The following is a 26,216-nucleotide window of genomic DNA, read 5'->3' on the forward strand; positions in this document are numbered from 1 at the left end:
TTTTAATATAGACAGCAGCAAGTTTACAGAAAAATGGATCCAACAAAGGCTGAACATGTTTTTATTAGCGAACATATGATAGTTGTTCATTGTTTATAACTGAAAAGGAATTTAATTGTAGTGCATCACTGTGCTGAGAAACCTTGAAGCTATCAAATATGTATTCAGGAAGCAAAAAAACATCAGAACATTCTTACTAACAAATGAAATGTGATTAATTAGAATAGCTCTCTTTTGTTTTTAATCATCGTGATAATGTGCCACGATTATTCTACCTCAAAGAAATCAAAGCACCGCTGCTTATGTTCAGAACATTGATATTACAGTTATGAGGAAAAGGGCACAGAAAAACAGTTTGAAAAAAATCAGTTCAAGCAATTAATCAAACCATTAAAGCTCGACAAGTTTAAATATTGGGATGAAAAATTATTTCAGTTCCCCAGAAAGTGTTAAAAATGATAGATTTGTAGAAAAATATATACAAAAACTTAACTGATCTACATTTACAGTTTCGCTGCATAGCAGTTTCTGAAAATATTTCTATCCATGTCCAGACAAATGCATTGGATACTTCAGAACAAATGGGTTAAATTCATTACAGACATTTCATAGATAACTCATCTCTCTCCTCCCTGCAGTAGAGCATTGTTAGCACATTTAAAGTGTCCTAGCTTGCACCTTCTCAACCAACATTGGGAAGCAAGCGGAGTGTTAAAAGAGCCAAACATCGTCTATTACAAGCTTTTTTTCACTACAATATTTAAAGTTATAGTTTGAAGCGCTTGTACACATTGAAGCAAATTATACTTGGTAGAGCATTAAGGTTTGTAACGAAAACCGCTTGTTCTATTGAAAGAAACAAATGAGAACTTCATGTAATGTTAACCTCCACAATGTGCATTTGATGCATCTTAATATCAGTGAGATGCTTTCAACTACGTATTATGTACAATCATAACGCTACTCTGACAATTATCCGTTTGTAATGGTCATAATACTGAAAATGATTGTTCTTTTTTCCCTCCAAAGAAGAAATCAGTGATGTTTGGCACAAAATATCCCCAATAAGTTTGATAAAAACATTTTAGAGCAGGTGTGTCCAAATGATTTCACAAAGTACTTTTCAGCATCAGTTCAAGGTTTCGAATCAGCAGATGATTAGCAATGGTCACAGTTCAATTATATTTAAACTTAAATACATACTTGAGAATGAAACATAAATAAATACATAGGCTAAACTAATAGAGTATACTCATAATAAAAGATTTACAGGAGAGAAACACAAAACAAATACAATCATAATCATTTAACAATAGAGATCTTCAGTTTCACATATTTAAAGAGAGACAATACCACAAGGCTTTTGGTTTCCTTCTTTAGTAATGTCCAACTGAAAACAGTTCTGCTCAAAGCAATAAAACATACTACTTCTACTAGTACTACTACTACTCCTACCACTACTACTACAACGACTGCTATTACTAGGGCACATCATCCATTTTTCTATTTTTAGCAGGTTAATCATTGCAATTGCATTCGAAACACAGCCTTTTTATTATAAAGAAAGAAATAAAACAGGAACAAACAAACAATAAAATTGAACATTAAGTATTTTGTCAGAGACCAGCCCCAAAAATGCTAAAAATCCCCGACAGCCCCCAACCCCCTCAAAAAAACGCACGATTAAAATCCAAGGAACAATGAGAAGAGCTGTATTGCTATTTTGATTTTTATATACAGCAAAAGAAACATAAAAAAACTAATGCATGCATGCGGGCCATACAACTGACCTGTCATCAGGATTTGTACAAAGCCAGCCAACAAGAGCAAACTAATTACATAATGAATGAAGAATGGTAATGCAGTCTGTAGTTTAGCATTTAATAAATCTCTCCAAACTAAGACCGTGATTAAAATACCGATGGCAATGTTAAAATGATCTTGCAAAAGATGTTAAAAATTCTGCATGCCTCTGATTGAGTTTTTTTGGTGATATAAAAATATTTTTTAAAAATGACAAAGCAGGGTATGTAACATACATTGTTGGTTGTCAAGCAGTGGCTCAGGTAGCAATAATTATGTCCAGACTCTTAGCTCAGTGTTGGCAAACAAGGCTACGTTCAGACCACCTAATGCATTGAGAGAATCTCACTTGAGTATGACAAAGGTATCAAGAAGAGGCTTGGGTCAATTCAACCTGTCGTTAGAACATAGCCTTTGTTGGCTGGCACAGTGTTGGCATTTCCTTACTTTTCTGAGGTTCGAGATCTAAAGCAAAACAGGCTGGAGTGTTGAGTTTCATGTAGAAGTTTGCACTTGTTCCATATTAATTGTAGTTTGTATAGTCCCATGTATAGTAAATGAACCTTAATTTCATCAATCCTTCTGTGACAAAACCTAAAACGTAAATATGTCGTAACTTTCCAATAAGTGGAGATCCCAAGTATATTTTTCCCAAAGGCCTCACGCTGCTTTTCATGCTAGTTTCTTTGCATTATCTTGTTTGACTTAATCTCAATTCACACTTCTACACATTTTTTTTTGGGTTCGGACTTTCTTTACCTATCAACCTTAAATTTCTGAAAACAGAGGGATTTTAGGGAAACTTCTACATGAGACGTACTGTTCTCGGTAATCTGGATACACATGTATTTCACTCAGATTTAATTCATGTTGAGCAATTTTTGAATAGATATACTAAAAATAAATTTTGCACGCAAGGATACAATAAATCTGTCAGAACACAATGGTGGCTCAGTCACATGTGCAAACCTCTAAACGATTGTTTACGCCTCATTTAGATTTGATGATAAAAAAAAGTCATAGACAAAATTAGGAACTTCTTTGAAAATCAGTACGAACGACTGATGCCGCTGCTGGGTTCATGCAGGCAACTGACAAGGAGGTCATCAATCTTTTCCATGTTCCGGGAGGCATTTAAACCGTTCTGAGTAGTCACTGACTGCAACAACGACTGACTGAGCAGCGACTGATTGCGAGCCTCGCTCTCTCTTTGGTTCTGACCAGACTGGCTGATGGCGATGATCTGATCCGAAAGAGTGTTTCCCGGGCTGCTCACCAGCTGACCACATTCTGCGGGAGTGTAGATAACAAAATGTTTGTTTACCAACTTGGTCACACAAAGGTACGCAGAGGTTTTATTTTTTGTTTTTTTTGTAGTTCAAAACTTGTACAGTAATGCCTTGACATACGAGTGCCCCAACATACGAGAAATTTGAGATACGAGTAAAATTCCAAGCAAATATTTGCCTTGAGATACGAGACAAATTTTGAGATACAAGAGACTGCTTATGATAACAGCGCACTGTCTTTCTCGCCGCATCTCTCTCGTGTAAAGATATCTACGAGCACTGGGCAGAGCGTTGCATTTTTTCCGTGTTTTTTTGCGTTAGTCAGGGCAGAATTAAGGGGAAAATAATGGGTCCCAATCTGCGCACTCCGCGTTGTACTGAATAATGTCTCATTTTGGTATTGAAAATCATAACCATTAGGTAGTTATTTGTTACTCTGTTAGCAGATGGTGAATAAGAACCAATAAAAATGTTTTTCCATTGCAATATCCTGTTTTTGGTGATTTTTCAGAGGGTGGGAACGAATTAATTTGTATTTAGTTCATTTCTGTGGGAAAAGTTGATTTGAGATACGAGTAAATCGGTCCCGGAATGCATTAAGCTCGTATCTCAAGCCATTACTGTATATACTGTATTTTATTGGCAAACCAAATAACTAATGCAAAATTGGGACATACATTCAATGTGTTCAAAGGGAAAAAAATAAAACAATATAACAGTGTGAAACATTAAACTTTATCGCAAATGACAATAGTCGCGCATTATTTTGACTCCAAAGTCTATCATTATCTTTTTTTTGTCACACCCTGGCATCACACACAGTGGTCTCTATTTCCAAGTCACTCACACCGTTTCATGTCTAACTTTTAGTCTAAAGTGAATTTTCAAATTCCTTACCATTCTGAATTTCAAACATGAAGAGCTCAGGTGTTTGAGGCTGGCTGGGCTGACTGATGCTTCCAGCGACTGCAGACCGAAACAGATTCCCGGGCTGTTGAACGGGAGAGGAGGTGGTCGTCTGGAGGGTCACAACGCCGTTCGGTGCGGCAAACATGGCCGACTGTGTAAGGTCCTGTGACAATCCGCCCTGCATGGTGGCCATGTTCGGCGGAGGCATGAAGAGCCCCACGGACCGCTCTTGGCCGTTGTTTGTGGCATTTCCAAGTTGCATCGGCTGCTGATTCTGAAAAAGCACTTGTTGACGTGCGTCGTTGGGGTTACCCAAGGCCATAGGCTCAGATCTGGCCTGTTGGTTTACCGTAACCATGCTGGCCTGGGAGAAAAGCAGAGGAGGGTTTTGGGGATCTGGGGAAACAAGACTGCTGCTGGTCAAAGGAGGCATCGGCCCCTGATTGCCGAAGAGGATGTTGGATGTCTGGTCTGTGGTAGGCAGGGCGTTGTTACAGAATAGTAAATCAGGTGGTTGCTGTTGACCTGAAGATAGAGCGTTTGCAGTTGGATGCTGAGAGATGCTCTGAAACAGAGATGGTGGTTGACTTGTTTGAGAAAGTGGCTGAGATTGTGAAGGCTGCTGTTGCTCCATCGGTGCACCTTGCTGAATCGGTGAGAGCTGAGTCTGAGCCTGAAAAACAGACGGTTGCTCGGGGGAAGTTGTTTGAAGAGTGTTAAGGAAAGCCAGTTGCTGTTGTTGGCTGCTACTGGTTGTCAGTTGAGCTGAGAGAGACGTCTGGCGAAGGAAGAGACTCGGGGTCGGAGGTTGCTGGTCTGGAGAATGTAAAACTGCCATAGAGTTTTGGAAGAGCACGGCCTGCACCTGTTCTGGAGTGTGCGGTGCTTTTTGGCTACAAAACAGGGGGTCGTGTGCTTCGCCCAAAGGGCTGGGATTGTGGAACGCTGGTGGTGAGGGGTGTGAGGGTGTCGGCTGGAGAAAATTGGTCTGAATAGAAAGAAGATCATTTGTTTGCTGAAACAGATTTGGTTGTTGTTGTTGTTGTTGCTGCTGCTGCTGCTGCTGCTGAGCTTGTTGGAAGAGTGATCCCTGGTTTGGCAGAGCACCTTGTGAGGAGGGCTGTTGCTCCACGTTCACACGCTGCATTTGAATTTGCGATTGGAATATCTGCTGCTGTAGATTCTCTAGCGCATGCTGCTGTTGCTGCTGCTGAAGTTGCTGCTGCTGTTGATGAATTTGCTGCTGTTGAATTTGTTGGTTTTGCATCTGTTGGTGCTGCATGTGGTGCTGCTGATTGGACATGGAGTCAGTCTGAAGTGGCAAACTCCTGAACGCTTCAGACTTAAGTTGCCTAACTGCCTCCTTTAACTGTGCCACTTCGTCTGTGGGGTACATGGGCGACTGCTGCTGATGCTGTTGAGGTGCAGGAGCACCACAGGGCATCACCACCGACCCATTGGTGCTTACTTGCCTCTCTTGCCCAAGACCCGCTCTTGGCTGGATAGCAGATAAGGCTTCCGTGTTAGTAAAAACGGGGGCCTGGCTCTTTTCATGTTCTCCTGAGGTCTGTGGCATCGTGTTGGAAAATTCTCTGTTGGTATTCAGATGGCCCACAGGCATTTCTGTGTTTTGCTGGGCTGAACAAAGTTCCAATGACTGCTGGTAGAATCAATGACAAATTGAAACATTTAACACAAGAGGCCGCTTTGCTATGAATAATAGGTAGATAGAAGTAACATTTTAAAATCATACACGTAAAATAAAAATCCAACCAAGTTATATTTCATCACCTTGAACATCGCAGAATTTTGGAGGTTGTTGGTGACCTCCATGGGAGTGACTTCCTCTTTTTTCACTTGAGGCAACAAAGGAGGCATCCGAACTGCAAAATGATATATGGAAAGGCTTAACCACTACATATTATGTTAATGTCTTTCAAAGCTGACTATGCTATAAAAAATTCAACAACGGAGGCAAGGACAGAACAGTCAAATATGTATGATAATGTCAAATCTAGCATGTGTGGTTCAATGCTTTCTTATACTGTCTTGATAAAAATGTTACAGTAACAGGCATGTATTGTGAGACACAATCGCTCAATAATAAGATATTAGAATTAAATAATTCATTCACAAGCCTTGATAATTAAAAATGTATCTAAAGAATTGCAAGTACTGATAAGTTTCAGAAAAGATGTCATTAAAATGGATGCAATAAGAAAAACCCTTTACGTTGGTCATCAAAGGGACACATCTTCACTGGAGAAGATGTCTCTTTCTTCACAAATACTTCAGTGTTTGCTGTAAAAGAAGGCAATCACATTTTTATTCATGACTTGGAAGGGACAGTGTGAGCTCAAAAGACCCCTGATAAGTTTCTTGCTCAACCTGAACTCATTCGCAGCAATTGATGTCAATGGACGTCCTATCCGTTTGAACTAGCCGCATTGCTGTCAATGGCAGCGAATAAGTTTTGATGTCGTGTTGAACGAACAAATGTACTTTATTAATGAATAAGTGTAAAACCAACCTGAATCTGGATTGTATGTAAATGGTTGCACATCATGGGATCTGCCAGCAACGGTGACCACATAAATGCCCACACACACAGCGGAGGTGACACTTTGTTTCTGGTAAGGTGGAACCTTCACTATCAAATGATTCTTGTGCCATAACGTGGAGTCGAGAAAAAGAACAAGTACATGGATGAATTAAAAAAAATACATACAAAACATGAACTAAAATGAGATTTAAAAATAAATACTTCTAAACTTTATTCACTTGGTAGGTCACGGTGCTAAATAGGAAGTACAATTTGTATTTGAAGATCATTAATCAATTTTAATGTTTTACTGTCCTCCAAACAAGGCACTTAAAAGAAATTACTCACTATGTTTTATCTTAAGCCTCACTCAATCATTTTTAATGACACTTTCCTTTGCAATTCCCCTACAATGCAACTGCCTTTAAGTGAATTACAGTTAGTCACCACCTACCACATGTTGAAGGCAAAGCGCAGATAAAATGTAATGAATTGGGAATGCAATGACGTAAAATTCTGTGTTAACTGTCAAACTGTTATTATACCCTTTTTAGGAGTATGATTCTCTCACCCCTCATGATTAAAAATCTGGACATCTACAATTCAATTGCCAGTTATCAATCTATAGGTATCCACCATAGGACCTTCCTGCTAAAGGTTTGCTTTTGTCTAGCTAGTAATAGTTTTTGTTTTTATCGTGCATGTTAATGTTTGTTAGCTTTACAAACTATGTTGATCTCAGTCGGATTACCTTGTTAAATAAATATCCCTACATTTTGTTCCTTGAGTCTGCTTTGTTTACAATAGCAAAGGTCAAGACTGTTAGTGTCGAAACACGGTACTCTAAAATTGTGTATTTAGGTCACAATACAAAGAGACCACTCAACCCTTTGAAACAGCAGCCATGTAAGATGATTAGATCCAAATCGCCATAAAAATCTCAAAGGGCTTCGACTTAACTTTTTAATGGTTGGCACCAATTACTTGGTTGTAATATAACAAGAACAGATCAATCTAACCTGGTGAAATAACTCCATGTCAATTTCAGCCTCCGCCTTCCAAGATGTCTCATCTAGAAGAGAAAACGCTATTTTAATTAAAAACATTGCGGTCGTGTAATTATTCATTTGCAAACAGTTTTTTTCTTACCAGAAACATTCTCTTGAAATATGACTTTGGAATCTTTGAGAAAATTCTTTCCAATGATGAAGAGTTCATCTCCACCTCTCACCGAGCAGCTGTGCAATGATTTCTTCAGGATCTCAGGCAACCCTGCTGGCTGAGCTGTTGACAGAGCAGGTAGGTGATTCTTTCTCACGGTAGATGTCTAAACATGCCAGATGCTAAAAAAAAGGACCTTCCTGGGACAAACTATTTTTAAGACTATCCATTGCACTCATACGGAAAACTACAACTGCATCGCGTGCTGGCTCAGTGGAAACTGTGCCACACTTCTATTGTTTCATTCTTCCTTTTTTCTTTCCTCCCAAGTCAATTCAACAGAATTAACTTTCTTGAGGCCTTTACCGTCCTTCCTGTTTATAAAGCCAACCACACCCTCTTACCGTTTGTAATCACACACTACATGAGGAATATTTACAGAACTCATGTCACACGGATAAAGAGCCTTCGAAACTAAGACTGGGTAGAACATTACACGAGGGATTTCTAGAAGGAAAGAGCAAAATTGTTGATATATTCGTATTCAGGTTTGACAAAAAAATTGCTTAAAAAAGATTCACTTACTGCATAGGATGGAAGATGAAAGTGTTTGAAGCGTGAGCACAGAACCGTCTGGGCGAGGGATGCTGACCCGAAACACAAGTCTCGCCCGAGTGCTCTTCTTTTTTGAGCCCGCCACTCCGATTCGAGCCTCCACATCGGCATTTCGAAGCTTCAAGATTCCAACGCAGTCCACACTGCACAAGGACTCAATGTGAGTTTGATTTTTAATGCAATAGCAAGACACGTGCTTCACCGCTTCCATTTAATACATTTGGATGTACATCTTGTAATTTAGGGCAGCTGAGTAGTTAGCGCGTCGGTCTCACAGTGGGGACCTGGGTTCAAATCCAGGTCAGTCCACCTGTGTGGAGTTTGCATGTTCTCCCCGGGCCGGCGTGGGTTTTCTCCGGGTACTCCGGTTTCCTCTCACATTCCAAAGACATGCATGATAGGCTGATTGGACACTCTAAATTGCCCCGAGGTATGAGTGTGAGCATGAATGGTTGTTTGTCTCCTTGTGCCCTACGATTGGCTGGCCACTAATTCAAGTTGTCCCCCGCCTCTGGCCCGAACTCAGCTGGGATAGGCCCTAGCACCCCCCGCGACCATAGTGCGGATAAAGCAGCTCAGAAAATGAGATGACGAATGAGATCTTGTAATTTGCTCCAATGGGTAGGATTAAATACCAATAGGATGGCAAATACATTACTACAAGAATGGGCAAGAGCATCTGAAGTCAACACACAAACAGGTCTGTCTGTAGGTTAACAGTAAACCCCCCTTTAAGCGTCATATGTTTTGCACACGAATGGTAAGCGTGATGACTCAAAAGAAGAAAATACGTACGCTAAGGTCATGTTGGTGCTTGGCTCCAAGGGGATTTCAATGACAGTCGTGCCCTCAATGTCCACCTCTTGGCAGGCTGTGGTGTTACGGCCAGTCACTCGGCAAGCTTGGTAAAATCCGTGTGGCCTCACGCGCTCAGCATCATTACCCACAAACACTTGCAGGATAACTAGCTCATTCACACCCTCTAGCTGTAAAACATTTACAAAAATGAGCAAATAAGAGATGAAATAAATTCATACTGTATCTGATATCTAATGTACCTTTGGAATACTAGCTGCAGGGTGTCACCCATTGCTTTATAAACCAGGTGGGCTGCTAGGCTTTTATTAAAAGTCTTACGTCTTTAGTCTTACCTAAATACTTTTATACTAGTTGAAGTCTACCCCCTTGGTGGTTGGTATCGTTTCATTGGAATATGCTTTTTTTGTTTTCATCTGCATCTGCTCAAAAGTTACCTTGACTGTAGGAAAGCCCTGCTGATTGCGGTCTTTGACAGACCCTCTGCTGCCCTCCGTCAGGTAACGGGCCCGGTGTTGAGGCTCTGGTTGAACGAGGATCTTCAGTTCTTTCTGTTCACTCTTAGATGGGTAATGCATCGATAGAACTCCTTTTTGACGAGGTGTCTGAGAATTTTCTTTAGCACTGAAAACAGAACAAAGAGAATGGTTGACACAGCCAAGGGGAGTTTTTTTTGCCTTGTTTTATTAACACATTTCATCACCCCAGGCCTATTGTTTTACTCATTGCCAACGAGAAACCATTAAACTCATTTACTCCCAAAAATCAGCTGACCACACTCTGGATGATGGCCAAAGCTGACAACATTCCCTTTGTATCGTCCCCAGAATTTCCTACGGGATCAATAAAGTAACTACTTACCAACCTTAAACAATCAGTAGTAAAAGTACTATGCAGTTGCCATGGTATGGCCAGGAATGTTGACGCCCTTAATCACGCATGTGCATTGTATCTTCATTTAATCCACACTTATTATTCTTGGCTTTTAATAGAACTATAGTATTTCACAGTTAGCAATAGAAGCAAGTTGCTTCTGTTTGAGGTTCACACAGAGAGAGTGCAGAACTAATATGATTGGACACTCTAAATTTCCCCTAGGTATGAGTGTGAGCGTGAATGGTTGTTTGTCTCCTGGTGCCCTGCGATTGGCTGGTCACCAATTAAGGGTGTCCCTCTGGCCCGAAGTCAGCTGGGATAGGCTCCAGCAGCCCCCGCGACCCTAGTGAGAATAAAGCGGTTCAGAAAATGAGATGAGATGAATCTATGGATGAGTGTGACGGTCTAATCTTGGCCAACAATCAAAAGGGGCTATGATCATTCCTCCATATCTGGGAACGTCGGCCAATTGCTCCCCTTATAAATGATTGCAATTCCCCTTAAGTGGTAATAAACTGTACAAATGCAACACTATTTACTCACATAGGTCGCACTTAAAAGTCTTAAAATTTCCCCAACCCTAATCAATCGGTGCTACTTTTGTATGCACTAAATTCAAGATTCGGCAGATGTCGCTGTATGTCGCTGACAGCTTGACTGTCTAAGTACATTGCTGACGATGCACTATATTTATTTAGTGACAAGGCAGAAGTGACTGACGCACGTGCGCATATCTTGCTCAAAGCATGACGACATTAGCAATCAACGATGACGTTTTCGTCTGCTACCAGTGACCGAGGGGAAAACGAGATCGGTTTTACAAAAAACTATTTTTCCCGTACAAAAGTTGTTGTACACAATTTGAAATGATCAAAAACGTATAAAATACGGGGAAAATTTATAAGTTGACAGGCATGTAGCTCTTGTATTTACAGGTATACGTACAAACCTTCCTTTTTGTCCAGTCTTGTTATCCGTGCCAAGCTGGGAAAGGACAAAGTGTGGCCCTTTGGCACTGTCCGCATCAAAAACATCCATGTTGGTTGCTTTGGAAAGTAAAGTCTTGCGCCCTGGCCTTTGTCGCGGAGTGCGTTTGCGCGACTTTCTCGGCACCTCTGTGTTGTCGTTGTAAGAGCTTGTGCTCATGACACTGAAGTTGGAGAGGGAGTCTTCCATCCAAATGCTGTTGCTGTGCTCCGAGTCTAACGATGTTTCTGCCTGACAGGACATGTGACTATCACTGAGTAAGTCTTGTGGAGGCGGAGAGATGTTCAGTTCGGTGCGGCGTTTCGGGGGCATCATGTGCTGATGGGGCTGGTCCTCCAGCGATATCACACCTATCCCCCCTCCAACCTCAGTGGTGGCCAGGCAATGACCACCACCATTGCTCTTCCCATTACCAACTTCGGCACCGAAGCTCTCTGGTACAGTTCTGCAAATCCTGTTGTCTTCTGGCTCCACATTGCCACAGTGAGCATGGTCACTGACTGGACAACTGCAATGCTTGCTGGTGCTGGAAGAGGTGGAACAAGCACTGCGGGGGCCATCCATGGTCATAGAGGAGGTCAAGCCATCTACAGTGCAAATAATTGGAAAGTTAATACCATCTCAAAATGGTGCAACTGGTATCTATTTGTCCCATTACAGAACCTAGATTTTCTGTTTCTCCATTACGACTTTAAATCGGCCTCAGTTATCTACAACCCTTTGTCCAACGCATTCTATTATGTGATAGCTTCTGTGCATTGATTCGCTCCATGTGAAGAGCTACTTTAGCTTTCTATTCAAACTAAGATATTACAGACATAATAGGAATCATTTAAACCACATTCTAAAATGACATGAACCAAGGGATAAAATAACTGCATAAAACAACTGTCTTTGCTTATAAGTATAGATACACCAATTCCAGTAGAAGTATCTGTTCCGAAACTATATGCGTCTTTAAAATGAGAAAAGAAGTCCTGGTGTTTTTGTTTAAGTGCAGTAGCCCGGTCAGCTGGTTTTGTTGCATCCATATTATGCAATCAACATACAAATGTTAAATGGAATATGAATCCATTAGGCGACATCCTTCTTCATCTACAGTATGCATGTAATCCTTCTACAAAGCAATCAGTCTAAGGTGCCACTCAACAGGAAAGCCTTTCATTAAATGGAATGCATAGCAAGACTGTTTTAAAAAAGTTGGTTGTTTAAAATGTCAAATGTGTCAAAATCTAAAAATCATTGTCTCTCAATGCATACTCAAGTAGCAGAACTTGAAATCAGCCTTGGTTTAAAAAAAGTGTTATCGGTGTATCCCTACTTATAAGTTCATGTTATTAAAGTTATTTAAGGGGATGAAATTGTTAATGGGACATGAAGTTGTAATAGTCTTTACCTGAATTTATAATTCTTAAAATGATTGTATCAAAGATTAATCCAAAACGTTTGCCTAGATTAAATTACTTCAGTCAGCATGATAGTAAGCAATTACTCCCTGATCCCCTCCAACTCCACCTGCCTCCTCGGTGACTAAATCATATAAGTGATGGGCATGAGATTGAAACAATTGTGCCAAATGAGCATCAGCAGTGTTGATATTTAAGGATGTGTACTGTAATAAAACAAAGAAACCTAAAAAAAACTACAGCATTAATATTAGCATCATTAAAAAGAAAATGTAGCATGAACCCACTTTGTTAAAATGAGTGATCTAATAATAGAAAGAACAAATAAATACGTACAATAATTAAAAATAGGACTAGCAAATCTGTCTCTATAACAATATGATGGAGGTTCAAAATGTGGCATGGCAGTTATCGGAGCTTGAATTTAGGATTTAAAAAAAATGGTGCTTTTGCCTTGTTAGGACTCAACGTAGCCACAGAGACAAAATAAACAAGCTTCTGACCTATGAAGCAGAGAACTGCAGACCATTTTATATGCAGACCCTCCCTGCTTCAGAGGGAACTTCCTGGAATAAAAATGAGACAGCGAATCAGAAATATGGGCTTAAGCGTGAGCAAAAATGTCAGATTTCTGTATAAACAAACACAAGATGTTTTGTTTGTGGAGAAAAAAAAGTTGGTCCAGCATGGCCACACACTGTAATTTAGAAATGATGAGCTGTATGAAGAATGGGGAAGAGTGGGGTTGTTAAGTAATCTAACATATGCTGCACAACAAGATTCCAGCTTCTAAAACACTTCCGTTTTGGCATAAATGCAACTTTTGTGTCACGCTGTGGTGTCACAATATTTAAAAAATGTAGTGTTTTTTTATTTTTTAAATTGTGACTAATTAATGTGAATTCTAACCTAAATGCTAAATTCATTCAAGCAAAAAAATTAACCTGTGGTAAAATGACTTCTGACTACATGTGACATGTTTTTGTGGAACCCATGAATGCATGAATGCCAGAATAAAGACAAGAATGTGGGGAGTGGAACTCCACACAACCACCATTGTTTTCTGCGACCATAGATGTTTTCCATTAGTAAAAGATATTGCCATTTTGTGGTGCTGTGCAATGTCTATCAGTGATCCCCTACCTATAGGTTTATATATAATTGTATATAGATGCCACAAAACGTAAAATGGAGCGGACCAAAAAGCACAAACACCATCCACCCAAAACACATACAATAATGACTGCATGTTACATGAAGTGGTCTCACGAATTAAATCATTTAACATAGGTGTGTCCGAACTGGTCCTCAAGTGGGTACAGGTTTTTGTTCCACCCAATTGAGTACACGCAGTTGAAGCAATGAGGTTTCTTCTGGAACAAGCAGCAAAGTCAACTGATTAATGAAAAAGTGTCCTCTTGAACAGTTAGACTAAAACCTGCACTCATTGCAACCCTTTTTGCAACCCTTTGTGGAACAGTTTGGACACCCTTGATTTAATTCTTTACACGTTGGTAAAATAAGACAAAACAAAAATACACTCTGGTTATTGCCTTAAATAACCCCATGATAGTTTAGAGCACCAGTGTCAAAGTGGCGGCCCGGGGGCCAAATCTGGCCCACTGCATCATTTTGTGCAGCCCGAGAAAGTAAATCATGTTTCTATTTTAGGATCAAATTCAAATGACAGATGTACATTACATTTCCTGATTTTCCCCTTTTTAAAATCAATCATTACAATTTTTTAATCCATTTTTTTTCTTTTGTGTTTTTAGTTCAAAAAGCATTTTATAAAATCTAAAAATAAATATACAAAATTTTTCCATTTTCCACTTTAAAAAATATTTTGTTTCCATTTGAAATACAAAAAACACGATTAAAAGACATTTTCCAATACTAAGAAAAAAAGCTCAAATAAACAAAAACTGACTATTTAGGGCTTTTGATCCAGTTATTTTAATCCAATTATAAAAAAATAAAAAAATCTAAATATTAGATCTAAAATGATCCGGCCCACATGAAATGGCGTTGACGTTAATGCGGCCCGCGAACCAACCCGAGTTCGACACCCTTGGTTTAGAGGAAGTGCAGAATTATTAGGCAAGTTGTATTTTGAGGATTCATTTTATCATTGAACACAAAAGACTTATTGAATATGTTTGGGAGTTGTATGGGTTCTTTTTTAATTTGAGCTTTTTTAGTGTGCAGGTGACTACGGATTACTATGCATAATTATTAGGCAACTTAATACAAATCAAATATACAGGGAGTGCAGAATTATGAGGCAAATGAGAATTTCAACCACATCATCCTCAAAAGCCAAATACCAATTAAGCATATCAAGTGATGTGCATATCTGTAATGAGAAGGCGTATGGTCTAATGACATCGACACCCTATATCAGTTGTGCATAATTATAAGGCAACTTCCTTTCCCTTGGCAAAATGGTTCAGAAGAGGGACTTGACGGGATCTGAAACGTCAAAAATGGTGAGATATTTTGGAACGAGATGGGTAACAGGTTATATTTGCACCCTATATACTCACTTCAATTATTTATTTTCACCACGGAAACCAATATATCAGCTCAACATTCACAAATATACATTTCTGACATACAAAAACAAATAAGTGACCAATATAGCCACCTTGTTTTGCAAGGCACTCAAAAGCCTGTCATCCATGGATTGTGTCAGTGTTTTGATCTGTTCGCGATCAACATTGCGTGCAGCAGCAACCACAGCCGCCCAGACACTTTTCAGAGAGGTGGACTGTTTTCCATTCTTGTAAAGCTCACAATTGATGAGGGACCACATGTTCTCTATGTAGTTTCAATCAGGTGAACAAGAAGGCCATGTAATTAGTAGTTTTTCTTCCCTTAGGCCCTTTCTTGCCAGCCACACTGTGGGGTACTTAAGTGGATGTGTGTGATAGAGCATTGTCCTGCAAGAAAATCATTTTTTCTTGAAGGACCCAGACTGTTTCCTCCTTGAAGAAGGTGTCTTCCAGAAATTGGCAGCAGGACTTTGATTTGACCTTGACTCCATTCTCAACCCAAAACGGCCCCACAAACTCATCTTTGATGATACCAGCCCATGGTACCCGGACGCTTGGTCGACGGACATTTGGTCGACGGACACTTGGTCGACCAAACGTCCGTTCGACGAAACGTCCGGGGACCAAGTGTCCGTCGACCAAACGTCCGGTCACGCCAGCCCATACCAGTACCGAACCTCCACCTTGCTGGCGTCTGAGTCGGACTGGAGGTCTGTGCGCTATCCTGATTTTGTGTGCGCGTGTGTTTTTTTCTAATCATATTGTATTTAACTCATTGCTTGCCACTGATGATAATAAATATCTACGTCACTTAAACTGGTAGGACTGGCTGAGAATGCTCAACTTTTGCTGCCCACCTCAGGCACGCAAATTGATTGGAATCTAGTTTTGACAATAGCAGCCAATGAGTTAAATGAGTACCTTATAAAGAGTTAAAATACAGTATATAAAATATGCCCTGTATATGACAGCTATATGTGTATAACAAAATAGGCTATAATAACAGATGTGCAAATATGGCAATATTTAATATTTTACTGTATCCCATTACATAACATTCCCTTTTTTCAGTACAGTATTTGCAGTGTAGAGGGTGCATGGATGACTCCAAACACAGCCTGATATTTAACACAGGCAAATATTTATAAATATCACCATACATGATGAGGTGCCAAAACACCACTAAAAGAGAATTTCTTTTGTTTTGTGGAATTTGTCACAATTTATCTTGCTCAAAATGAAGAATATAATGATCCTACCTGAAGCTAAAACAGTTGATGGGGGGCCGGCCTCTCCACCACTTGTTTGGCTCATGGTTAATAGGTTGTGTTGGATGGTGGAAGGTAACTGCAGCTCCCTGGGCAGAAGGTCAAACACCAATTCTGGGGGAGATAAAAGGAGTAAAACAGAATTTAACATATAGTGTGTGCATATAAATAATTTAAAAAAAATCAATAACCCCCAAAAAATGATTCTAATTATAGTTACAGCATCCTGTCAAAATTGTTATCAGAGTGCGTTACTAGATTGTTTTGTGTGATGTTTATTAGTCCAATTTATGAATGTGAATCGCCAAGTAAGCCATTTTGTCTTCTTTGTCTTTCAAAATAAGAGCATAAGACAGGAAGAGTTAATGGTATAACTGTTGTTCACAGTAGTCTTAAAATCCTTCTATGTACTAAAAAATGATCCTATGTTTAGGTTAATATATCAATCTTTATTAGGTTCATTGATAACACACATTTAGATGTTCTTTATTTTGGTTGTGTGTATATAAAAAGAACGTTTTTCGGGGGGTGAATTGATGAAAGCAATGATTTTTTTTATCAGTTGTCTTTTTTTTCCCTAAAATGAAAATTACATTCCATTTTAAAGAATATGGTATTAGAATATAGTTCGTGTTATCGCAGGTGACTGACAAATAAATAGAAATTTTACTCACAGGACAATTTTTTTTTCTCAGAAAAATATAGTACCCGACCGACACAAATCAGGACTGTTTGGACTTGGCGTGGGTCTGAGCTCAAATGAGTGTTACCTAATCTAGTTATCTTAAGCAAACCATCTTGAAACAATAGGTTACATAGCTAAAATAATAATGTCTGCAGTGATGTCCACTTGAGTCCAGTGTAATGATATCAAACTCGTATCAAAATGTCAAAGCAACTGATGCGTGTGAACAAAAACAGATCTTATTACTACAAGAGGCGATAGGGCTGTCCAACACGTCCACTCCATGCCTTGGGTCAACACATCTACTAGAGAAGCCTGATGCCTTATCTACTAAATATTATGGTGTGAACCAAAGCACCCCCAAAAATTGCCTCGACTCTGGCAACATCTAGCTTTAATTACTTGCAGTTGAGGCCTCAGGTTCTGTGCGATTATCAGACACTCAACCGTCCCATTGTTACTTCTCCGAGTGTACAAAACCCAAACCCAGGAAATACTGAAAGCGGCCTATGCGTCATCACTGCCAAAGCCCTTTGGTCTCACACAGCTCTACTCAGATGAGTAGGGAATGCGGATTCCCAGAAGGGGGTCTTAATTTTGAACTTCATAAACAAAATAGTTGACTCACGGATTGACTGTGGCTGTGCTGTTTTCATACCTGCCACTTCCCATACAAAAACTTTATGCCTGTCCCCAGCTCCAGGTCTTGTGGGGCTCACTCGCAGACTGCACATGCAGCAACATGTGCGCCGACTGGGCAGCCCTTCCTGTAAACACATTGCCAACCGCACAGGCAGAAAATATGTACAGTTCCCTCCACTCACTGGTCTCCCATCACTGGCTGGACTGTTCAAAGTGTTTCCACAGGCCTTGGATGTTTCTAAAAAGTGAAAACTGCTGAATATTTGTTTCCTCATAAGCAGACAGAGTGCAATTCTTCATTGGCATGGGACAAAACACTCACCCTTTCACTCCAACTGCACAAACAACAACCAACTGCATCACTTCATGTTTGGCTTTTAGCTTAGTAGTAATGTTATGCACACATTTCACCACAGAGGGCCACTACTGTCACTGGCCACTATCGTAAAGGATTCTACTCACTTGACTTGATTTCAATTTATTCTCAAATACTCATACGGGTAAAATCAAGGTAATACGTCCCCTTCGGATCACTACATTAGTTTGCATTACAATTTGGTGCAAGCAGGATTACACCCGAAAAAAATCTAACCATTCATTACTTAATCTTCCTACATTGAGTCAGGTTGTCTTACGGTAAGAGTTGCAGGTTTTAAAAAAACACACACACTCACCATGTGACCGTCAAGACATGCATTCCCATTCATTACCTTCACATTCCTGTTGCCTGCTCCTACTAGTCCCAACACCTAGGGCGTGGTGTTTTTTGGGGGGCCGATGAAAACACCTCCTCCACTCCACCTACCTTTTACTCTCACCCGTGACTTGTGTGATGACAATGATTATAAAACCATGTCCGTACTTAAACTTGCCCAACAGGTTATTACAAATCGTGCAGAATTCCTTCAAGCAAAAAAAGTCCAATAACGTTTAACATGCATTGTTTTTAATGTAGCTGGAAATGTATCCTGGGAATTTTGTCTAATTTGTAGAGTGATTAGATACACAAAGTTAAGATTGCTGTGTCAATATGTTGGAGCTGATGTCTGCAGCAAAGCTTGTACAACAACCCTGAAATGTTTACAGCCAAGCCTACAGGAAGGCTGCCAGTGGATCCATAGCAACAGAGATCACTGGACAAGTGGAATCTCTCTCGTGAAGAACCAAAATTCAATCATCTAATTAAAATTTTGAAAAGGAAATGTATCCAAATATCCCTTCACTTTATCTTTTAGGGATGGAACCGCCTGACTAAAAACACAATCACAACAATGATACACAGATGTTCAAGATGAACTATATAGTCTCATAATCTGCCAGGTAACATCTCTAAATGGTGAAATCCAAGTTTTGAATCAATGCAAAAAACAGGCACCAACGTCACATGTATTCACCGATGGCCTAGCTTAACAAAAAGCACAGCATATGGTTAAGTTTATGTTCGCGTTATTTTGCTGCTTATACTTTCCCAAAGAATACAGATAATCCAACACAAGAATGCAAAACTGTTAAATGGTGGCTCTCATACTACATACTATGACGAAACCTGAAGTACGCAACTACAGATGAATTAAAAGGATCAAAAACCGACTCTAGCGTCATCCCGGTCATTTCTCTGAGTCACCGGAAAGTGATGCTAAAGCAACAGGAAAAACCTTTCGCAACCAATGCACACATTCACCAACAGGATGACATCATTGAACGACAATGTGACCTACTTAATTGAGTCAACATTGAGGAGGCATGGTTGTGAAACTAGCACTTAATATTCATTCATTCATTCTCCATCGTGGGGGTGCTGGAGCCTATCCCAGCCAACTGTGGGCATAAAGGGGGATACACTGAATTGGTTGTCAGCCAATCATGGGGCACAATGAGACAAACAACCACTCCAACTCAAACCTAAAGACAATTTAGAGTGATCAAAAAGCCTTACCATGCATCATTTTGACATATGGGAGGTAACCGGAGTACCCCAACAAAACCCATGTAAGCAAAGTCCACACAGGAAGGTAGAAATTGGCCCGGATTGAACTCTTGATCTCTGGTTGTGAGTTAAAAGTGGAAATGAAGACAATACAACTGCTCAAATCATTGAGTTTTTAGTAGCCAACATGTTCAATCCTGAGGCACCGACTAAGTCATAAGAGAAGAGTGAGAATTGTAGTCTATAGAAACACAAAATAGAACGTGAGACGCCGTCTCAAAACAATAACAGCCTTAAAGCAAAAGCAGAGAGATCAAATGTAGTGCTCAAACAGGCAGCAAGCCTAGAAGACTTTGAAGGGGTTCCCTTATGCTCTAAGAATAACAAATAAATTCTAAAAATCGCCTGATCTGTGTGTGTCACAGTATTTTTGTTGAAATCCTGAAATTAAATGTCTACATTACCTCACTGGACAAATTAGCATAGAAACCATGTTGCATTTTTGATTGCTTCCTCACTGTTATTGTAGTGGAATGATTGCATTTTGCTTTCACAACATCTATTCTGTGACGCAGAAGTGTCAGTCATAAATTTCAATGTTTTTTCATACTAAACCAAAAAGTTGGTTAATTATTCACAACATAGCATATGAATTATAAATAATATTAACATAGCAAAATATAATATATCCAGTTTGATTATTAGAATGTTTCAAAGGCATGGAAACATATGTGCTGGTCAGGAGCAAATATTCTGGGTTAATGATTCAAATATTGCTACTGAAACATGAATCACGAGTCCAAGCACTTAATTAACTTGCATCCTGTGAGTCCTCGGGCTGGTAGCTGTGAAGTACACAAGGAGAGTTAGAGGACTTAAAGAATTGAAAAGACTGTACACTTGTCAGATGTTTAAGCCGTATCAGTTCACCAACTGAATAAATGGAAACACTCCAGACTTTTATCTATACAGATGTATACTGCAACACTGTAAATAAATCAAATTTACCACCATTAACATACTACCACCATCACACCATCAAGAGGAGAATTTATGTTGTATTTTTAAATATCCTGTCCAGTAACTTTTCTGACACTTTTTATGTTTTGCAAGTAGAAAGTGGGTCAGTACCCTCATTCCACATTTCAAAACACAAACAGGATTTTCTTTATGATGGTTATCGCCTTACAAGTCAACAATGTACTTAACAACACTCTACTTTTAACTGTGACTATTCTCAATGCTGTGCCCACAAGGCTATTAGATTACATTTTCATTGGATGGAAAATGACCAAAAAAAAGGCGGAAACAAAGAGTACTGAAATATGGCAACCATCGATGTCGCTGTCAGGTATCCCAAACATTTGCACATCATGAGTTACCGTCCTATACAAAGAAATAAGAGCCTTAAGTCCGATGGGCATCGTAAATTGACATAAATTGGCTGAAGTGTTGTTCAATTAAAAGAAAAAGCCCAATGGTGGAGATTTAATGTGCATGACATTGAGATTTTCTGCAACCATGACTTCTGTTACACAAATGGACAAAGCAGTCATTTTGTATAGAAAGCATGTTATCCTAATCTCATTTTAATTCGTTTTTTTTTTAAAAACCATTTCAAAGCAACCGATTTTCCACCAAAGTAACGATAACTGAAACATTTGTAAGAACAAGGTCGAAGTGAAAATAAACAATTATATCTTCACCGAGTTAACCATGCACCAGATTAATATCTATCTTTCCCGACTTTTAATGACTACGAGTCTGTGTTACGATTGAGCAAAATGGCCTTAAGTAAATTCTAATTTTAAAACTGCCCAAAAATACAATTTCACGATGTCGTACTTGTTTTTAACTTGAAAATACAGGTCACCTCTTAGTTTGACTGGCACTGAGAAATACAGCATCATAAAGCCATCACAACTTACAAAAAAAGTTTGATGTTGGTAAATCTCCCATTTTTATGTACTAAATTGTATGCTACAATGTGATCATTTTCCATAGATAGTAAGTTTTGATCTATCTAACTCTGCTAGTCATGTGACCTTTGTGAGGATAAACGGTACAGAAAAATGAATGAATAAATGAATGAACCCAGCTAGTGGTCTGAACTAGAAAGGGATGCCACAATTGGTTTTACATATGGCGGAAGTCACTATCTGGTTTTAGCATAAATATTATAACATTCAAACGTGAGATTAAGCATTTGAGAAATGTAGTCTGAAGATAGCCAAGATTGCCCAAACTTAATATTTAATGACGTCAGATGTGTCTCGCTGTGGAGAGAAACGTGAGGATGAGATGTTAGATCTCACAGGTGACCTAAGTTTTTCGCAACTGATTCACAAATCCAATGTCATGTGATAGGAAGCTTGATCTCAGTCAGACAAATTCAAAATCTTCACGCTAGCCTAGTCTGTTTACAAATGGAAAACAACTCAGCAGACCACAAACCTCGAAATGGATTCAACACATTAAACGGCGAGACGCAGCTTGTTTTAAAGCAACTCTTTCCATGAAAACTAATTATGATCAAAGTAAAATAATGAGATTAACTACTCAAACAAGAAGTGGCTTTTTTCTGTCAAACATCCTGCGGCAGAATCCTTGACCACCAGCTCAAATTGATGTATGGGGCTTGCTATAAAAGAGTTTTATAAAATTGGGCACACTTGAACAGGAATCTCGACACTTGAAATGTGGTATCATTTAGAAACCAATTCAAATTTTGTGGAAAAAACATCCCTTTGTTTTAGACTTTTGTCTTACACTTGTGACAGATAATGTTGAAAACCCTCATTTTATGTGCTTTGTTTGTTTAACACTTTATGAAGCAAGCAAAAAATAACATAACCCTATAAAAGACTCGTCGTCCACTTTATGTAGACCACACATTATGGGTCATGGACCACAATAATATTTGGTCTACACAAGTGTGTACTATTCAATTCCCTGTCTCCGAGCTTTCAAGTTTCTTTTGTATTGACCACATTGTCACACAGCAGGTTAAACCACTCGCACTTTTGAATTGTGCGAAAAAAAAGTCACAAGTGTGCAGTAAATACCAGAGCAGGTGATATTTTGACCTGAACCAGATTTGTCTTTTTACTAGGGTTTGTTTAAAGTCAATGATTAAGTCAATAAATATCAAAAGATAGCGAGGGTGAAAAAGTAAAGCATTTGACTGGCAGACAGACACATCTTAGTGTTATTTGTGGGGATAATAAAACGGATGTTGTCATCTATTCCAATAATTAAGATGTCAGCCTGTATGAAAATGTTTTTGATAGCCGAGTACAACATTGAGAACAGGTCACAGGAAACCATTTAGTAATGTCCGGCATGAATGTTTCTAAAAGAAACAAAATTCAGGTGTCACCTGGTTAGAAATCCAAGATTTTTGGAAGCCACGAGGCCCGATTTTATGTTTCAACCCAGTTTGTGTAGTCTTTTTCGCCATCATCAGATATCATAACTTTTCTAGGAAATCAAGTATTTTCAAGCTCACGTCTGTCAGTTTGCTTAACACAGCAGAGTCAATATTAATACAGCAATTTAAGCCTGGCTTTGCACACGCACCGCACAGCCGGTTCTTTAATGATTGACCAGCCTTTGGTTGGGTGTCAATAAGAACAAAAACTATTTAAGAGATAGTTGCCTTTGTAATTGAGAATGTCATTCATTCGCATTTAATGGGCAGACACAGTCTATTAAGCTCAAGGGATGGTGCACGAGTGCCTTTCCCAGAAGACTTGCCAATTAACTTTAAGGTTCATGTAATGATGTGCTCTTTGTCCTGACTAAAAGGTTAACTTAATGTTTTTATTGTGAAAAAGATAGTTTTATGAAAACAATTTTTTTTTAAGTATTGAGCAGATATTATTGTTGTCCACTTGGGGTCGACATCTTCACCTTCTACACTATACACAGGCTCCCAAGAATTTAGAAAAATACAAGAAAAATCTACTGGAATATCTTGGAAATGTATCTCTCTCATCTCATCTTATTTTCTGAACCGCTTTACCATCATTAGGATCTCGCAGGGTGCCAGAGCCTATCCCAGCTGACTCCGGGCCAGAGGCGGGGACACTGAATCGGTGGGCAGCCGATCGCAGGGCACAAGATGACGGACAACCATGCACACTCACACCCATACCTAGGGGCAATTTAGAGTGTCCATTGAGCCTACCATGCATATTTTTGGAATGTGGGAGGAAACCGGAGTACCCCGAGGAAACCTACACGGGCCTGGGGAGAACATGCAAACTCCACATAGGTGGACCAACCTGGATTTGAACCCAGGACCCCAGAGCTGTGAGGCTCTAGTTCCACCGGGCCACCCTGGAAATTTATTATGGTAATGAATACACAGTACTTTTCCATTGGTTTTAAAAATGAGAATATCATGAAAAAGTTGATTTCTTATGGAAATATATCAAACTGACCTCGATTATCATTTTTAATACAATATTGTATTTTGGGAATGGGCTGTTGTTGAAAGCGGTCTTATGTTTAATTCGTTTTCTAAGATAGCTTTTTTAGTTTTTATATTGGTGATCAGATGGTGCTGTTGTGGAAGATTATACAATTTGACAGTTCAATTCTGAAGCATTTAAATGCAATATCTGCTCTTTAGCATTCAACCAAAATTTCTACAGGAATTGCATTTTCAAATTTGTCATTTATTTTCATATGAACATGTTCAGACAAACTTTGCAATGTTCCAAAAGCTGTTAAACATGCAACTGTTCATGTATTAAACATTGACTGCCATTGGCGGTGACAGACGTCAATCAATGATCCATGTTTTAGTGCCTTTGACGACAGTTAACGTCCAACATATTCGAACTGGGATGGACGGGTAGCACCAAATGAAAGCTGCCAAAACCTGTGGTTAAAATTGATTAGATTTCTATCATTGCCATTAGAAGCCAATGAATTGTGTCCATGAAGGTGGGACAAATAAATGTTCCTGCGACTGAAGCAAAACTACACTGATTGAAGACTATGAGCTACTGTTATAATGGAGAGCACCAATGTGAGTATATTTGTTTGCTTGTTTTTTGGGGGGGGGGGGGGGTTTATAGTCTTGCTTGAGTGCCAGCAAGACACACAAAATACACACAACAAAACCGCACAGTTATCACCAGCATCCTTTTTTGGATGGGGTTGTACTTCATTTGTTCTTTTGGTAGTGTACAGAAATTTCCTCAAACAATCTGAAGAAATCACAATAGGTTACACTTGATTTAGTAGTGTACCAATATTTTTTTAATAAAGTATTGAACAGTCTGACTAGTGACAAAAAGTTCTTTCAAACATGAACTTTAAATTATGGGACACATTTTGTGGTAACAGTAGAGATAGTTATAAATGAGTAGCGTTAAGTCATTGGTTACAAATGTTCCTAAATTGAATTGGACGTCTATTCCCGTCCAAATGTTTTTTCTCAAGCCATAACATTTAAATGGATTTCATATCTATGTGAATGAGTTGACAGCAATGTAAAAGTTTTTTTCAAACCATAACCATTTAAATTGATTTCATATCTATGTGAATGAGTTGATAGCAATGGTTTTTTTTTTGTAGAACAACTATTAAATGTAAAAGCAGGCGAAACTGCTCTAGTTCAATCAATAGAACACAAGTACTGCACTGTTTTTTTCCCTTTCCACTAGTTAAAGTAGCTTTCTTAGTCTTACTTAGAATGCAAAGGCGAAGCAAGTGTAAATGTCGTAATAGTACTTAAAATGTGAGTCTTGCTCCATCCTCTAAGAGTTTGTTTAGGCCCCCCATGCCGAGCACACGTTTATGTTTATGTGTCAACTCGTGTACACACCGAGTAGTTTTCAGTCAAAGAGGCCAAAACTTGTCTGACCGGTGGTGCTTCTTCCTTTTCTGGAGGTGGGCTCGCCGCCACCTCAGGTGTCAGACGAGACAGATAGATAGATAGTTCATGCCAAGGGTCGACATTTGAAGACACGAGTGAGTGAGTGAGTGGTCGTTACCTTTGGAGTGCAAGGAACCGGGCAAATTGAGGTCGAGCTCCCCGCTGAAAAGTGCGACGAAGTCAGAGGGCATCGCAATCCCTCAAGAGAACGAGCGGAAACCGGGCACTGGGTTGGCAAAAGCGCAACGACGTCGTCGCCACTTCTCTCTGCACTTAATGTGAGTGGGAGGTGGAAGAAAAAGCAAAAGAGAAATCCAAACTTTTGCCCACGTCTCCGCATTGACGTGCTTTCAAATGGTCGAATGTTAGTACGACTGTTTGCCTGCTTTCAATGGGGCTCACTTGCACGCACATCCTCGCCCACAGCCCAGTCTCCGCCCATCTCCGACAGTCTCCGCCCCCTCACTCCGCACTCTCCAGCCACTTTCAAGGCGCCGACGACCCGTGCCAGTGGCACCGGGGGTCACGCCCACACAGGTGACGCAACACGTCACCCCACCAACGGGCTTTGGACACTACATCGTGTACAGTTGTGCAATCGCTATCCCATCCGGTGTTGCTGTCAAACTTTATAGCACTGAGTCAAAAAAAGCCACAGAAACAAAAATCATGATGTTACTTGCGCCAAATTTAGATTTTTAGATGGTATTTCTGAGAATCAAATGTACAGAAACAATAATCATGACCGAACTGAAGGGATATGTATATGTTACTAGCACCAAATTTAGATTTTTACAAAGTATTTTTGAGAATCAAATGTACAAAGAGTACAGTACTGACAGTAA

At 39.5% G+C, this 26,216-nt stretch overlaps 1 protein-coding gene across 7 annotated transcripts; it reads right to left on the minus strand.

The window, feature by feature from the left end:
* Positions 1-45: 45 nt before the first annotated feature.
* On the minus strand, positions 46-25,796 carry nfat5b (nuclear factor of activated T cells 5b). 7 transcript variants are annotated; one of them, XM_077624210.1, is made up of 14 exons: positions 25,490-25,796; positions 25,321-25,401; positions 16,219-16,341; positions 10,961-11,585; positions 9,573-9,759; positions 9,115-9,305; positions 8,290-8,462; positions 7,693-7,827; positions 7,563-7,615; positions 6,532-6,664; positions 6,234-6,302; positions 5,793-5,884; positions 3,990-5,661; positions 46-3,093 (listed from the first exon to the last, which is right to left on the minus strand). In XM_077624210.1, the coding sequence occupies exons 3-14, from the start codon at positions 16,271-16,273 to the stop codon at positions 2,852-2,854; spliced, it is 3,627 nt and encodes a 1,208-aa protein (XP_077480336.1). In that variant the 5' UTR covers positions 16,274-16,341; positions 25,321-25,401; positions 25,490-25,796; the 3' UTR covers positions 46-2,851. The 7 variants fall into 7 exon arrangements, with proteins under 7 accessions (XP_077480336.1, XP_077480303.1, XP_077480294.1 ...); XM_077624177.1 differs by lacking the exons at positions 25,321-25,401; positions 25,490-25,796 and adding exons at positions 17,571-17,806; positions 18,229-18,421 and having other exon boundaries at positions 3,990-5,658; XM_077624168.1 differs by lacking the exons at positions 25,321-25,401; positions 25,490-25,796 and adding exons at positions 17,571-17,806; positions 18,229-18,420.
* Positions 25,797-26,216: the final 420 nt, after the last annotated feature.

The sequence above is a fragment of the Stigmatopora argus genome, chromosome 2 (assembly GCF_051989625.1).
Source record: "Stigmatopora argus isolate UIUO_Sarg chromosome 2, RoL_Sarg_1.0, whole genome shotgun sequence".
NCBI lineage: Eukaryota > Metazoa > Chordata > Actinopteri > Syngnathiformes > Syngnathidae > Stigmatopora > Stigmatopora argus.